General features: G+C 38.7%; 1 protein-coding gene across 1 annotated transcript in view; it reads right to left on the bottom strand.

Annotated features, from left to right (window-relative positions):
* The window catches only part of LOC149321949 (slit homolog 3 protein-like), a 602,937-nt gene that overhangs the window by 93,465 nt on the left and 494,686 nt on the right, over nt 1–14,786 (bottom strand). The window contains exons 21-24 of the mRNA XM_089520445.1: nt 14,443–14,511; nt 12,382–12,453; nt 12,150–12,221; nt 3,776–3,847 (exon numbers count right to left, since the gene is read on the bottom strand). Of these exons, the coding sequence (XP_089376571.1) occupies nt 3,776–3,847; nt 12,150–12,221; nt 12,382–12,453; nt 14,443–14,511 (285 nt within the window). The remainder of the gene's footprint in view (nt 1–3,775; nt 3,848–12,149; nt 12,222–12,381; nt 12,454–14,442; nt 14,512–14,786) is intronic.

Genomic DNA, 14,786 nt, shown 5'->3' with positions numbered 1-14,786 from the left:
GGACTAATCACCATGAATCATTCTTGGTATGCTATTGGGCCAGTATCAGCACCTATTTTCTCTTTCTTCCATCCTTTCTCAGGCCTACTGTTACATGACAACATCAGTACAACTCCCCATTTTGCTTGGTTACAAAGCAGTGCTCCCCAAATTGGTGGCCATGGACTGTTGCTGGTCCACAGGCCATTGGTTATTGGTCTTCAGCAAGTTTCCAGGAAAGAAAGAACAAATGTAACCCGATGGGCACAAACATGGTGCTAGTCCCTGGCCAACTGGGAGAAATAACTGCCACTCAGCTACATCAGATAGCTGAAGAAGCACTCCAATATATGACTATCCATGTTCTAAAATTAGAAGGGGCATAAATCTTAGAAATAGAAGACAGCCCAGGGATATCAGAAAGCATAGGGAAAAGGGGATTTTGTTTCTTACACTTGGTATTATGCATAAAATTGAGGTTAAACACACACACACTCTCTCTCTCTTTTGTGCAATGAAAATATGTCCATGGGGATCTCGACACATTGGCTGATCCCCAGGAAGACAGGGAAACAGGGTGAGAAAAACACTATTTCACACCAAGGCCTATTAATCGTTTCACAAGGTCTTTTTCCTTTCCTTTCCGATCCTTAACCTCCGCTACTTGGCAAGTTGCCCAAACTAAACTGTGCCTGTAAAGCACTATGGTTCCCATTTTACTATAGGGGATATGACAGCCTTGTATATTCAAACTGCCTCTTACAGTACTTTTCTATGCTTCTCTACCAAAAAAATTGATTTCCTGCTTGCTTTGGTTCCCCACTTTCCTAGCTCTCTCTGCCTTACCAGGTCACTAAGGTTGTGTGTTAATAATTCACATCCTATCACAAGAACAGGTAGATTATTTTAAACACCCTGATTTATCCTCATGATGTCAAATGAGGGAGCTTGATAACATTCTCGGTGAATATTAGTTACTTGTGGGGTTTTTTATAATTTGATATTTCCAAATTCATACAGTGCAATCCTGTAAACAACTGCATTGAAGTAAACACCACTGAGTGGAAAACAATTTACTCCCAGGCAACTGGCTAGGATTGTAGCCCACATGTATTCAAGACATAAGTTAGCAATAGTTTTATGCAGTTTACAAATTGATAAAGAATTGCAGTTTTAATGAAGTAATACTTCTTACAGAGTTAATTATCTCTATGTCTATTATTTCGGATTCAAGTCAAAGCATTGCTTCCTAGCTCATGCAGAAAACATCATGTAATCAGACTTGACAGATGGACATATTCCTTTTGACTTCTAAGAGCAAGTCCAAGGGAGTTAATGGGAAATGAATGCCTAATTACTAGACGCAATGTTGAAAAGTTTTAAGGAGAGGGCTTTTAAACCTTTTTCCTCAGTCCACCTAAGATTTTATTGTAACACCACTTGAATTAACTATAACATAAACTCTTGCAAACCCAAGATGAATATTTTAGGACAATGCTCTCAAGACAGAGGGCAATGAGCTCAATGATCTTAGACTAGTTTTGATATTATGTTTTCACTCCACAGGAGTGCTTAGCACTAGTTCCTGTGGAGGAAAAAACATGAAGTTGAGTTAAGCCCCTAGAGAGAAAGTTAAGAAATTGTTTATCTTCCCAAAAAGGTGGGGGGGGGGGGGAGGAAAGAAAATAATTTTGTATGGCGACTTTTTCCATTAGAGATAACACAAATCATTTCTGAAAATATAGTTCCAGCTAAAACTTTTCTTGGTGTGGTGGTAGAAAACAGATGGAATACTGACAGATGAAATTCCACTAATGTTGTTGATATAATTCCACAGACGTGACTGATTAAACATCTCTGCCCTAGACAAATTCATGCTGAGAGTTCATGAGTTGAATTACTGGCAGGGGTTCATCCATCAAAATTAAATAAGCAAAATAACAACGTTTCCTTAAAGAGGCCAAATTTATATCCCCATTTATAAATTCATGCAGACTTTGGCCTACAATTTATGAGTACACATGCATACACACGCACATTCAAATATGGAATTCTATAGACATTTAATTACACATTTTATTAATAAAATATCTCACATTAGAAGTGAAATGGAACAATGAAAATGGATGTGAAAATTTCATGTTTATTCATTTATTACTTTCAAGATGAAAACTGCTCCAGAGATGGCACAAATTTCCAAAAGTACAATTCTTTGCACTCTTATTTATTATAGCAATGTAACTGGCATTCAAAATTGAGTGAGCTAGGGGTTATGAGTTAATTTCTGCATCCAGAAACTTCACTTACTACATGACCAAGCAGTTAAATTCAGAAATTTCTGCACATTTTGATGTTGGTCATTTGAATCGCTAGGTCTGCAGAAGCTGGGACTAATGATGGGAGCTCACCCCATCATGCAGAACCTGGGCCTTGAACTGCCAACCTGCTGATCTTGCAATCAACAGAGTCAGCATCTTAACCACTTGAGTCACTGCATCCCTATATCTAGATTGACTGTTCCTATTTAATTTCACTATATACAGACTTCAATAATTTAAAATAAAATTTAAATATCGCAAAGATAAAGGTTATTGTTATTCTTTAGTTTTCACAAGAAGGAATGGACTAACAGATGTTAATAATGGGAACAGACTGAAAATTTAATATCTTGTCACCTGTCCCAAGCATTTGAGTTAAAGTAAGTTTAAAATAACAAATAAATTTAAATTGTGCATGCTTTATGTACCTGGTTGCTTCTGCTTATGATCTGGTAGATGTCAAAACATTACATTTAAAAAGACCAACCTCAGTAAATTCACTGCATCAGTTTCTAATTGTAAATCTATACTCATCTAAACCCATTGTTTCAATAAATCTGCATTAGATGGGACTACCAATTGGATTTAGATTTCATAGGCTCCCAACCTGAGCAGTTCATGATGATGAAATAATTTTAGACTTAGTATAAATTATAAGAAAAGCCCAAATACATGTAGATGACTTCTATGACTTGATTTCTTGTATGATAATCTACAAGTCATGGGAGCCAACTGAACATCTGAGCTAATTAACTGATCCAGAATATATTGTTCCAGAAAGAGTTATTTTAGTTTTATACTCATTATTTGTATTGGAATTTGAATGAATAAAAAAGGTTGAATGAAGGTCAAGGAGCTAATAAAGAGCTGAAGTTACAGAAACCTCTTGGATATGACATAAAAACAATCTACTCCAATGTCTTTTTTTCTCAGTTTCCAAGTCTCTTACTGGACAAAACTTCCTTCTATTCTCAGATCCCTGGAGGAGGTCATTTGTTGGTGGTGGTTATCATCATTATGATGATAATTTATTTTGAGGAACAAATTTGAAAATGACAATAGTGTGTTTATGCCATCTGCCTTCCTAACCTGAATGGAAAGTAACCTTTCTGGGCTCTGACCAAAACAGACAAGCCCATGCATTCAAGCAGTGACTTACACATCCATTCATCTAATTGGATATTTTCAACATGCTACTTGGGTTGTTTTTTGTTGTGTTGTTTTTACATTCTGCTGAAATTTTTTTTGGCACTTAAATCAGAAACAGAAGATGTGAAAGTCTTAATATTTTTTGGGTTAAAATCTTATTCAGCTTCACTGCTGAAAGTTTAAAACTAGACTGCCTTCAAATTTGTTCTCACAGTGAAATTTACACAAATGTAACACATAAAAAAGGAATTGCAGCATGAAATAGCTATACCAATTGGGTAGAATGATTTATACAGTGTGTCTAGCCTGTTGAAGGCAATAATACTTACAGATGGGAAAGTGACACAAGATCATTAAAAGATCCTTCAGGAACACTGGATATATCATTGCCATGAAGAGTCCTAGAGAAAGAGGGAATAATATGACATTAAAATAAACGCTAACAAGTATCATGTTGAGAGCCAAAGGTCTATTTAGCCACTTTTCAAGAGCTATCACATATGAGACTGTGTATTTTGCCATCTTCCGAAATGAAAAATAATATTGTTTTTACAAGACACTTTTTATTAAGAGACTGAGGAAATCACACATACAACCTAATCTTTTTCATCAAGCCTTACATAAGGATGCCAAGATATGAAAATATATAGAACAGAGAATATTAAATAAAAAAACTCACAAGCAATTTATGACTCACATTGAATTATTATATACTTGTTCTAGTATATAAAGGCATCTGAAATTTTGTCCTAGTGGAAAATTCAAGAAACACAAGAGGGGAAAGATACCATTCAGGTTTTAATAATGAACCATTCTTTAGGGAGTAAAGGTGCAACAGAGTACAGCCCATTATGAATGCTAATTTGTCACTATTAATATTAGATTTATTTACACACAGTGTAATCTAGCTCAGGAAACCATGGCACAGACACTGTACTATTTGGGTTATAAAAATACTCTCTTGTTTCAAATTATTCAAAATTCATTTTGAAGGTAACAATCTAATTTTTAGTTTATTCTTTTGCTTTAATTTGACAGCTCTTTATGCAGGGATAAACATATTCTATTACAGTTTAATTTTTGTCTGTATCATTTGTCTTTGAAGAATAATATAGTAAAATCATATTTTACTATCTGGGTTAGTTTGGTCATATGAGATAAAAAATAGAAATTCCTGAACACAGTTCAGAGAAACCACAGGCCGTTTAAGTGAAGACTGATCTAAAAAGGGAGTCTAAATATTGTTAACAAAAATAGAATAAGAACTACCATATATACTCGACAATAAGTCGATCTCATGCATAAGTTGAAGGCAGGTTTTGGGGCCAAAATTATAGATTTTGATATGACCTGTGGATAAGTTGAGAGTAAGACTTAGGGACATGTAACAAAGGCTCTAAAGCCTGAAACAAAGGAAAACAATGCCAAAGAACTTACAAAATTGAAAGAGGCATAACTGTTTGTGTTCACACTGAAGGATGGATGGATGAAAGAGTAGAGGGGGGTCAGTGCTTACAGGACAGATTACACTCTTGTGTTTCACCAGAGGATGGTTTCTATTTTTATGAGAATAAAAGTACAGTACTTACATTGGCAGGTGAACAAGTCGATTCAGATTTTTTGGGTCAATTTTTTGACTAAAATTTCTAGTCTTATGCATAAGTATATACTGCATATATCAAACACTTTAAGATTTTTGGATAATAAAATGTTACCAAGTGAGTTTTATTAAGAGAAAGTGAAATTCCATTATAATATTTACAGATGCCATGATGTACTGTAAAATGTAGAGCAAATTAATTTCTGGTAAAAGTTTAGACTTCAGTGCCTGTTGACCACTTTCTTTTCCATGTTTACATGACTTTGGATTTCCAGATGAAATTGAACATACTCCTATGAGTCTGACATTGTATTAACTGTGACATCAGTGGACCAGACCCAGTGCAATTCCAAATGACCAAGATGGCATAGCTACATTTACACTAGGTAAACTGAATCTCTCAAAAGATGCATCTATACTGCAGAATTAATGCAGTTTGACACCACTAATTGTCATACTCTGAGATTTGGAGTTTTGTGAGACATTCAGACTTCTCTTTCAGAGAACTGCAAAACCCAGGATTCCATAGCATGGAGACATGCCAGTTAAAGCAGTGTCAAATTGCATTAATTCTGCAGTGTAGACACAGCAGCCTAAAATCCAAAGTATGATCAGGCTAAGGGCATTTGAAATTATTTATGACCTAAGAAATACTTATTTACATCTTGGTTCAGTGCTGCCATTGTGGCAACATCCTTGGAAAGAAGGAAGTTTAGATGTGGTACAATCTGGCTTCCCCTTTGGCTTGGGAAGTCTCTGTTCCATTTTTTATTACTTTTCTATCAGCAGATCTGAGCCAGCAGAGAGTTCTGCCATCAGATCTCTGGCAGCATTTGGCAGGAAGAGCATTTTTCCTAGCAAATGGGGGTTTCTGACAGAAGAAAAGGTTTATGCCCAACTCTAATCCCTCGCAGTGGCTCATCCTTGAGTTAAGATTGCATTATCCTTAGTTGAACTAAGTCTCACTGAAACTGAAGAGACAATCAAGTCATGATTTAGGTTTCATTGATTTTGGTATATCAGTACAACTGATGTGGTTTGGATTAAACCTAGTAATCAACGAAGCATTTTTTTAATGTACAGAATGTTTAGTGCATACACATTGAACACATATATTCAAAAGAGTTAAGCATGCAACAATGATGGCTTGCATTGTTGCCTACATTGTGCTGCATTGTTTGTTTGTTTTTAAAAGTATGACAAATACTCAAGGCAAACTAACTAACCTTGAAAGATTGATGTTTTTGTACCTGGGAAACTATATTGAGATATTTTGGGGACCAACACCACATTTATGGAAAAATTCACACATTTGCACTGCAATAAACCTGGGTTTTTCAGAAAGTATGGACTCAATAAGGAGCTCCACACAATTCCAATTTTCTTGTGAGTATACCTTTATAATACATATTCTCTCTGTTATGCTCAAATCATTAGCTGTATGTGTTTAAAAAATAACCGAAACATGTAACAGATGAGGATGTGCTAGGAGGTATCATGACACCTATATTACTGTAAATTTATTTTTCAGGAATACATCCTGACAGGATAATTTTCTTATTAATATTGATAGACCATGCTTCCCAGCAAACAAAGCAATTAAGAAAGGAGTGGCTCATGCATGAAAGAGGCCAGTTACCTGCACATAAAATCCAGACGGACAATGAGTTATATGTCTTTTCTATAAGAAAACCTAAAAATGTTGAATTCTTTTTGTCGATTATTTCTTACTGAGGTTCTCTTGGGAACCATGACAATAAATAAGTGACACTAACAGATTGCACGCTGTCACTTGGAAGCACTTTTTCCCCTCAGGAGAATTGATTTTTAATAACAACGTAGATGACATGTGGCATGGGTTGTCGCTGACACCAGAGTTTTGCAGACCATAATAAATCACATCAATCTGGAGGTTTCCAAACACACCAAAAGAGAAATACTCATTCATGCTTCATTTCACTTCTGCACAGGAAGTTATCTCTCCCAGAGTAAGAGGCATTCCAAGATATGATAAAGTCAGTCTTTGACATAAGTAAGGCAGTAGCTTCTGGAATTTTAAAAACCAACCTTTACTTATTCATCACTTTCTTTCCTTTAGCTGTGGACATGATTAGGCCACAACTTAGCTCCTCCACGGTTCTGAATAAAAACCACATACCCATTGATCATTAAAGGTAGTGAATTATCTCTAAAATAAACCCCCAAAGCTATTAGTTAACATTTTGTAACAGTTTCAAAGGACTGGGCAAGATTCATCATGGAATTAACATCTCTGGCAAAACTCATCATGTGTAAAGTTGCCCTTGGCAAACTCTGCAGATTATCATCCTGCATCATCCTCTTGTGGGATGTTTCTCTTCTTGCCTACAGAAGTGGAGAACTTCACATGCACCAAGTGCAAGTTGGTAGCACTCTTGGAGGAGAAAGTGCAGCAGCTGGAGTCCAGAGTAGCTACACTTCAGCATATTAGGGAACAAGAGGATTTCCTGGACTCAATAGAACTAACCATCTTGGATGAGTACCACGCAGAGGAAGATGCTAGGGTGGAAGAGGTCACTTGCCAAACAGAGGAGGCAGACAGCTGGAGGAATGTCACAAAGAGAAGTAAGCCAAGAAGGAATTGTTTGGGGAGCTTGCAGCTAGAGAATCGATTCCAAGCTCTTTCCCTTATCAAGGAGGATGAAGAAGAGCAGCATGGACAGACTTCTGGGACAGAGCAGAGGAGCCTGAGAGTCCCACCCGAGGGAACAGTCGCTGCTAAGCCTCGGAGGAGGCGTGTGGTCGTAGTGGGGGACTCCTTGCTGAGGGGTACAGAAGCAGTGATTTGTAGGCCTGACAAGATGTCTCGAGAGGCGTGTTGTCTTCCAGGTGCAAAGATCCGTGATGTGACAGAGAGGCTGACAAGACTGGTCAAGCCTACTGACCAATACCCCTTCCTTTTGGTCCACGTGGGAACTAATGATACTGCAAGACACAGCATTCAGAACATCAAAAGGGATTACGAGGCGCTTGGTAGGAAGCTGAAAGGAATGGATGTACAGGTTGTCATCTCGTCTCTTCTGCCAGTTGAAGGGCATGGTCCAGGAAGGGAGAGGAAAATAGCAGATGTGAACAACTGGCTTCGCAGATGGTGCCGCCGAGAAGGATTTGGATTCTTCGATCATGGGCTGCGGTTCCATGAGGAGGGACTTCTTGCAACAGACGGGTTGCATCTCACGCCAGTTGGAAGAAATGTTTTTGCCAACAGTCTCAAGAACTTGATCAGGAGAGCTTTAAACTGAGTTCCGAGGGGAAGGGAGACAATATTAAGGAAGGCGAAAGGGATGGCGAAAATAGTCAAACTGACATAGAGGAAACAAGGCAAACAGTGCAAGGACCCAGCAGTGGGAGGCAAAAAAACTTGCACAGGCAGAAAGTAAAAGGGAACCATGGTCTGCGATGTCTCTACACTAATGCACAGAGCATGGGAAATAAGCAAGATGAACTCGAACTCCTAGTACAACAAAGCAAATATGATATAATAGGCATCACTGAAACCTGGTGGGATGAGTCTCATGATTGGAAATAGAGGGGTATAACCTTATTAAGAGAAATAGGCCAAACAGGAAAGGAGGAGGAATAGCACTATATGTCAGAGATATTTACACCAGTGAAGAGATCCAGGACATCAATCATGGAAGCCAGGTGGAGAGCATCTGGATAAGAATCAAAGGGGAGGGAAACAACAAGGGTGTTACGGTGGGAGTCTACTACAGACCCCCAAGTCAGACTGAGGAATTGGATGATATCTTTCTAGAACAGATGACCACACAGTCAGAAAAGAGAGATGTAGTAGTGATGGGCGACTTCAACTATCCTGATATTTGCTGGAAGTCAAACTCAGCAAAATCCTCAAGGTCTAGCAAATTCCTCACTTGCCTGGAAGACAATTTCATGGTCCAAAAGGTGGAAGAGGCAACAAGGGGGTCAGCTATTTTAGATCTGATCCTAACCAACAAGGATGACTTGGTTAATGGGGTGCAAGTGGTGGGATCCTTAGGTGGAAGCGACCATGTTCTCCTGGAGTTTGTTATACAATGGAGAGGAGAAGCCAGGCAGAGTCAGACACGCATCCTAGACTTTAGGAGAGCGGATTTCAGTAAACTTAGAGAAGTACTGAGGGCGATTCCATGGTCAGAAATACTAAAAGATAAAGGAGTTCAGGACGGATGGGACTTTCTCAAAAGGGAGATACTGAAGGCACAATTTCAAACAGTTCCAGTGAGAAAGAAAAACGGGAGGTGTCTCAAGAAACCAGGATGGATGACTAAGGAACTTTCAACTGAGCTAAGTTTGAAACGGAACATGTATAAGAAATGGAAAAAGGGGGAAATCACGAAAAAGGAATTCAAAGAAATAGCAGGCATGTGTTGGGGTAAAGTCAGAAAAGCGAAAGCGCAGAATGAACTCAGGCTTGCTAGAGAGGTTAAGAACAATAAAAAGGGCTTTTTTGGATATGTCCGCAGCAAGAGGAAGAAGAAGGAAACGGTAGGGCCACTGCGTGGAGAAGATGGCAAAATGCTAACAGAAGACAGAGAAAAGGCAGAATTACTCAACACCTTCTTTGCCTCAGTCTTCTCAGAAAAGGCAAAGGGTGCTCAACCTGAGGATAATGGAGCAGAGGACAGAATAGGGGAATTTCAGCACAGAATAAGTAAAGAGATAGTAGAGGAACACCTTGTTAATCTAAATGAATTTAAGTCTCCGGGACCAGATGAACTCCATCCAAGGGTATTAAAAGAACTGGCAAAAGTAATATCGGAGCCATTGGCAATCATATTTGAAAACTCCTGGAGAACAGGAGAGATCCCAGCAGACTGGAGGAGGGCAAACGTTGTCCCCATCTTCAAAAAGGGGAAAAAAGAGGATCCCAACAATTATCGTCCAGTTAGTCTGACATCAGTTCTAGGAAAGATTCTGGAGCAGATCATTAAACAGAGAGTCTGTGAACATCTAGAAGGCAATGCCATAATCACAAAAAGTCAACATGGGTTTCAGAGAAACAAGTCATGCCAGACAAATCTAATCTCTTTCTTTGACAAAATTACCAGCTTGGTAGATGAAGGGAATGCTGTGGATATAGTATATCTTGATTTCAGTAAGGCCTTTGACAAGGTTTCCCATGACATACTTGCAAACAAGCTTGTAAAATGTGGGCTAGACAACGTAACTGTTAAATGGATCTGTAATTGGTTGACCGGCCGAAGCCAAAGGGTGCTCAACAATGGCTCCTTTTCATCCTGGAGAGAAGTGACCAGTGGGGTCCCACAGGGCTCTGTCCTGGGCCCAGTGCTATTCAACATCTTTATCAATGACCTGGATGACAGAATTGGGAGCATACTTATCAAATTTGCAGATGACACCAAATTAGGGGGAATAGCTAATACCCCAGAGGACAGGATCAAGATTCAAAATGACCTGAATAGACTAGAAAGCTGGGCCAAAGCTAACAAAATGAAATTCAACACAGAGAAATGTAAGGTATTGCACTTAGGGCGGAAAAATAAAATGCACAGATATAGGATGGGTGACACCTGGCTGAATGAAACTACGTGTGAAAGGGATCTAGGAGTCCAAGTAGACCACAAGTTGAACATGAGTGAACAGTGTGATGCGGCAGCAAAAAAGGCCAATGCTATTTTAGGCTGCATCAATAGAAGTATAGTGTCTAGATCAAGAGAAGTAATAGTGCCACTGTATTCTGCTTTGGTCAGGCCCCACCTAGAATATTGTGTCCAGTTCTGGGCGCCACAATTCAAAAAGGACATTGAGAAACTGGAGCGTGTCCAAAGGAGGGCGACAAAAATGGTGAAGGGTCTGGAGACCATGCCCTATGAGGAACGACTTAGGGAGCTGGGGATGTTTAGCCTGGAGAAAAGAAGGTTAAGAGGTGATATGATAGCCCTGTTTAAATATTTGAAAGGATGTCATATTGAGGAGGGAGCAAGCTTGTTTTCTGCTGCTCCAGAGAACAGGACCCGGAACAATGGATGCAAGCTACAGGAAAAGAGATTCCACCTGAACATTAGGAGGAACTTCCTGACAGTAAGGGCTGTTCGGCAATGGAACGCACTTCCTCGGAAGGTGATAGAGTCTCCTTCCTTGGAGGTCTTTAAACAGAGGCTGGATGGCCATCTGTCAGGGATGCTTTGATTTGGATTTCCTGCATGGCAGGGGGTTGGACTGGATGGCCCTAGTGGTCTCTTCCAACTCTACGATTCTATGATTCTATGATTCTATGATCAACTGGCAGCTCATGGCTTATGTAAATCAGGCATACTCAGTCTCCAAGAGGCCTCCCACTCACCCTTGCCCTCTTTTCTACATGTTGGCCACAAAGCTCATTTGTTATTTCAGAAAGGCACACAGCTTATTGCATGAAGAGGAAAAAGAGAGAAAGCTGTACAAAACAGGTATAGACCATGTACTTCTGACAGGTTTCACCCCAAAGATGATCTGATTATGTGCAGTTTAATACCACCTTGGGTCCTGGACTGGAACAAGTGGGAGATGTTAAATAAATAAATGTCAGTATGATCCTGCAAATATACACAATCTATTACCTATAGTTTCTTCTACACATCCTGTTAAGGTATCAACAACTAAGGAAGGAATTGGAAGATTCTAGGCTCATCATCTTTATACACTGTCCTACATTAGTATCCTCACCATTCTAATCCACAGCTTTTGCTACAATAATCATCAGAACATATGTCATTTAATGGCTACTATTTATTCTGCTACAAAGGATGCAAAATCATGTAATAAACTCAGTAGTCTCCATTTCCTAAATATTCAAAACTAGTAGATTTTTTTTAATGCTTAAGTTTATAAAAACAATTAAAAGCTCAGAAGGAGCATAAATAATCCTTAACAATCATCTGGACCAGTGGTTATACAACAAGCTATTTCTCATCTCAGTGCAAGTACACTGTAGCAAATTGTCTGGAAATGTGTGCGATGGAGTGGCCTACTAAGTAAAGTTATCTTTCCATCAAAAATCCTGCTGTCACTGGTGGCCTAGTAAGATTTAACCCTCACAACAATGAACAAGTGATACTTACAGCACTCTGAGAGATTTAAGCCCATTAAACGCATGGGCTGGGATACACCGTAGCCTGTTGTAGCTCAGGATCCTAGGAGAATAAAAGAATACAAATTGTGTTACCTTGCCACTGATACAGTGAATAGCACATGCAAAGATGAAGTCATTAACTCAAAATGCTACCTCCTAAATGGAACTGACCTTACACTGAATAGCAATTAGAGTTAACATCAGTACCACTGACTACTTACAGTGTTGATAGCTGTGTCATGTTACTGAAGGTGTAATTGGCCAACACACTGATGCTGTTGTTGCTTAAGTCACTGGGGGAACAAATTAAAAATTAATATGTGTCACAGATGCAAATACAACTAGTATTATCTCAAAGTTCAGTCAAATCCAAGAAACAAATTCAAGTTGTTTCACATCAAAACATTAACAAAGACTGATTCTCTAACAATATGTTAGGCAGGCAGGCAAACAGATAGATTGAAGGATTTATCAGTTGCCTTGTAACAAATGGGGTTACAACAAAATGGGTCTCATATACAATAAGACAAAACTAAAACCCCCAAATCCATATATACACCAAGTAAAAAAGTCTTAATACTAAAACAATAGATTAAGAAGACCAGAGACTAAATATAGCAAGTTTCAAAAACATAAAGATCAGAGTTTTAAAAAATGCAAAACTATTTTAATAGCAGAAGAAATACTGAGGATTAAAAATGAAAATAAAATGAAAATGAGATTGAACATTTCTTACTCTGGCACTAAAATCTCAGCAAAATAGTTCTCTCTGAGGTGGGCTTTCCATAACAAAGGGAAAGGGCCCTCAAGGCAGGGCTCCAATGATAATCTCAGAGCACAGTTATGTATATAAGGATGAGGTGACCCTCCAGATACCAGGTTAGATGGATACTAGCATTTTCCCTTAAGACCAGAAACCAGCACTTTGCATTGTGCCAAGTGGCATATCCAGAAATCCAAAAGAAAATCAAACCTAGCTCTGACAAATTAGTACCTTTTATTGGAGATAATATGCAGAATTTCAAACAATGCATTGATAAAACTGGCACAAAATTCTGACATGCCTGGTGAGATGAATTAAGTCAGCCTTTCCAACATGGTGCTATTCAGGCACTTAGGATTACAGAGCCCATTATCTCTGATTGGACATGTTGTTTGGAACACTGTAGTCCAAATCAGTTGGAGGATGTCCATGTTGGGGTGGTATGCATGTCTATCTTTTATTTATACAGTGAAGGACTTTGGTAGGTTATGTTATAAAACACACCTGATAGAAGGCACATTACAGTATAATAAATGATCCAGAATCCCAAACCTATTCAAAATATTGCATTTATTTACTTGCAGTCATTTATTTAAAGCTCTTTTATCTACCCTTCAGCCAGAAAGAATCACAGAGTGGTTTTGATCAATAGTCACTTTAATAATAATAATGATAATAATGAATTTTATTTGTATACCACTTTTCCACAGATCAAAGTGGTTTACAGCCGTAGAAAACCAATTTGTGCTGGTGTGACGCAAATTAATAAATAAAACAAGACCCCAAGCCTCCACTCAAGAGGGACACATCACAAGAGAAAAAAAAGGGGATGAGGACGGAAAGAGAAAATAAGAATATCCTGATAATTTTTTTAATGTTATATGGATCTTATAATGAGTGGCTGTAACACAGCTGGAAGTTAGTTTTCTCATCATTGTCACCTCAAAAGAAAACAACTCTCAGAACAAAAAAACTGATAGTGTCTCAGCAGAGTTGATGAAGTGGCTATGTTCCACATTTCCCCCTCTGTTGCGCCCTGATAAAATAGCTGTGCAATGCCAGTTGGAGGAGAGGCAAAGCCCAATGAAGGTGGCTTTGCAGGAGCATGATGGTGATCCTGTTTTTCTTCTCTTCCTCCAAACAGTATGAGTGAATGAATACAGAGTGACACTGGTGACTAGCAGCAGGGAAGCTCTACACAGTAGATGTTCTCATGGGATGAAGTTTGGGGGTCTGTGAAATTCTGAACCTTACCATCTTACCTATGTGTTCCCAACAATGATGGAATTGGGCCTCATCATTATAGTGAAACTGATCCATTTATAAAGGCTTGGTTGGGTATAGGAGTTTTGTTTCAAGCAAAACCATGTCCTGCTACACCAACAATATTCCCACATACACTGAGCAACAGAAGTGTATCTCTGTTCATCAGAGTCATAGCTATACAGCAACATGCAGCAACATTGTCGAAAAGAAGCCACACATTTCTTGTACTGGCAGCATAAGCGAAGATACTTACATCAGTGTTAAGTGTCTGAACAGGGAGAGTTCCTTTGGTACAGCAGATAAATGATTTCCTTCTAAATACCTGAAATAAACATTTTGACCATAGTTACTGGTTAGTTTGGGAAATACAGAAACAATTTGGGCAAGAGGAGCTACAATGGAGGTATACATTTTTGTCTACATCAAGAAATATATCTAGCCAGTTCAGGGAGGTCAGGAGGTGTATCTTTGTGCAAAAGCTTGTTTCTGTGTACTGACTGGACTCCCTTGATCAAACTATTCTAGTGATATCAGTGGCCTAAATTCACTGTTATTCAGATGCTGCAGTGGCAGAATCGCCTTCCCTCTCCTGCAGCC

Source organism: Sceloporus occidentalis, unplaced genomic scaffold (genome assembly GCF_023333645.1).
Source record: "Sceloporus occidentalis isolate IW3139 unplaced genomic scaffold, rSceOcc1.0.p SCAF_1, whole genome shotgun sequence".
NCBI lineage: Eukaryota > Metazoa > Chordata > Lepidosauria > Squamata > Phrynosomatidae > Sceloporus > Sceloporus occidentalis.
Note: the sequence above shows the minus strand (reverse complement) of the source record. Positions and strands in the feature narration are given on the sequence as shown.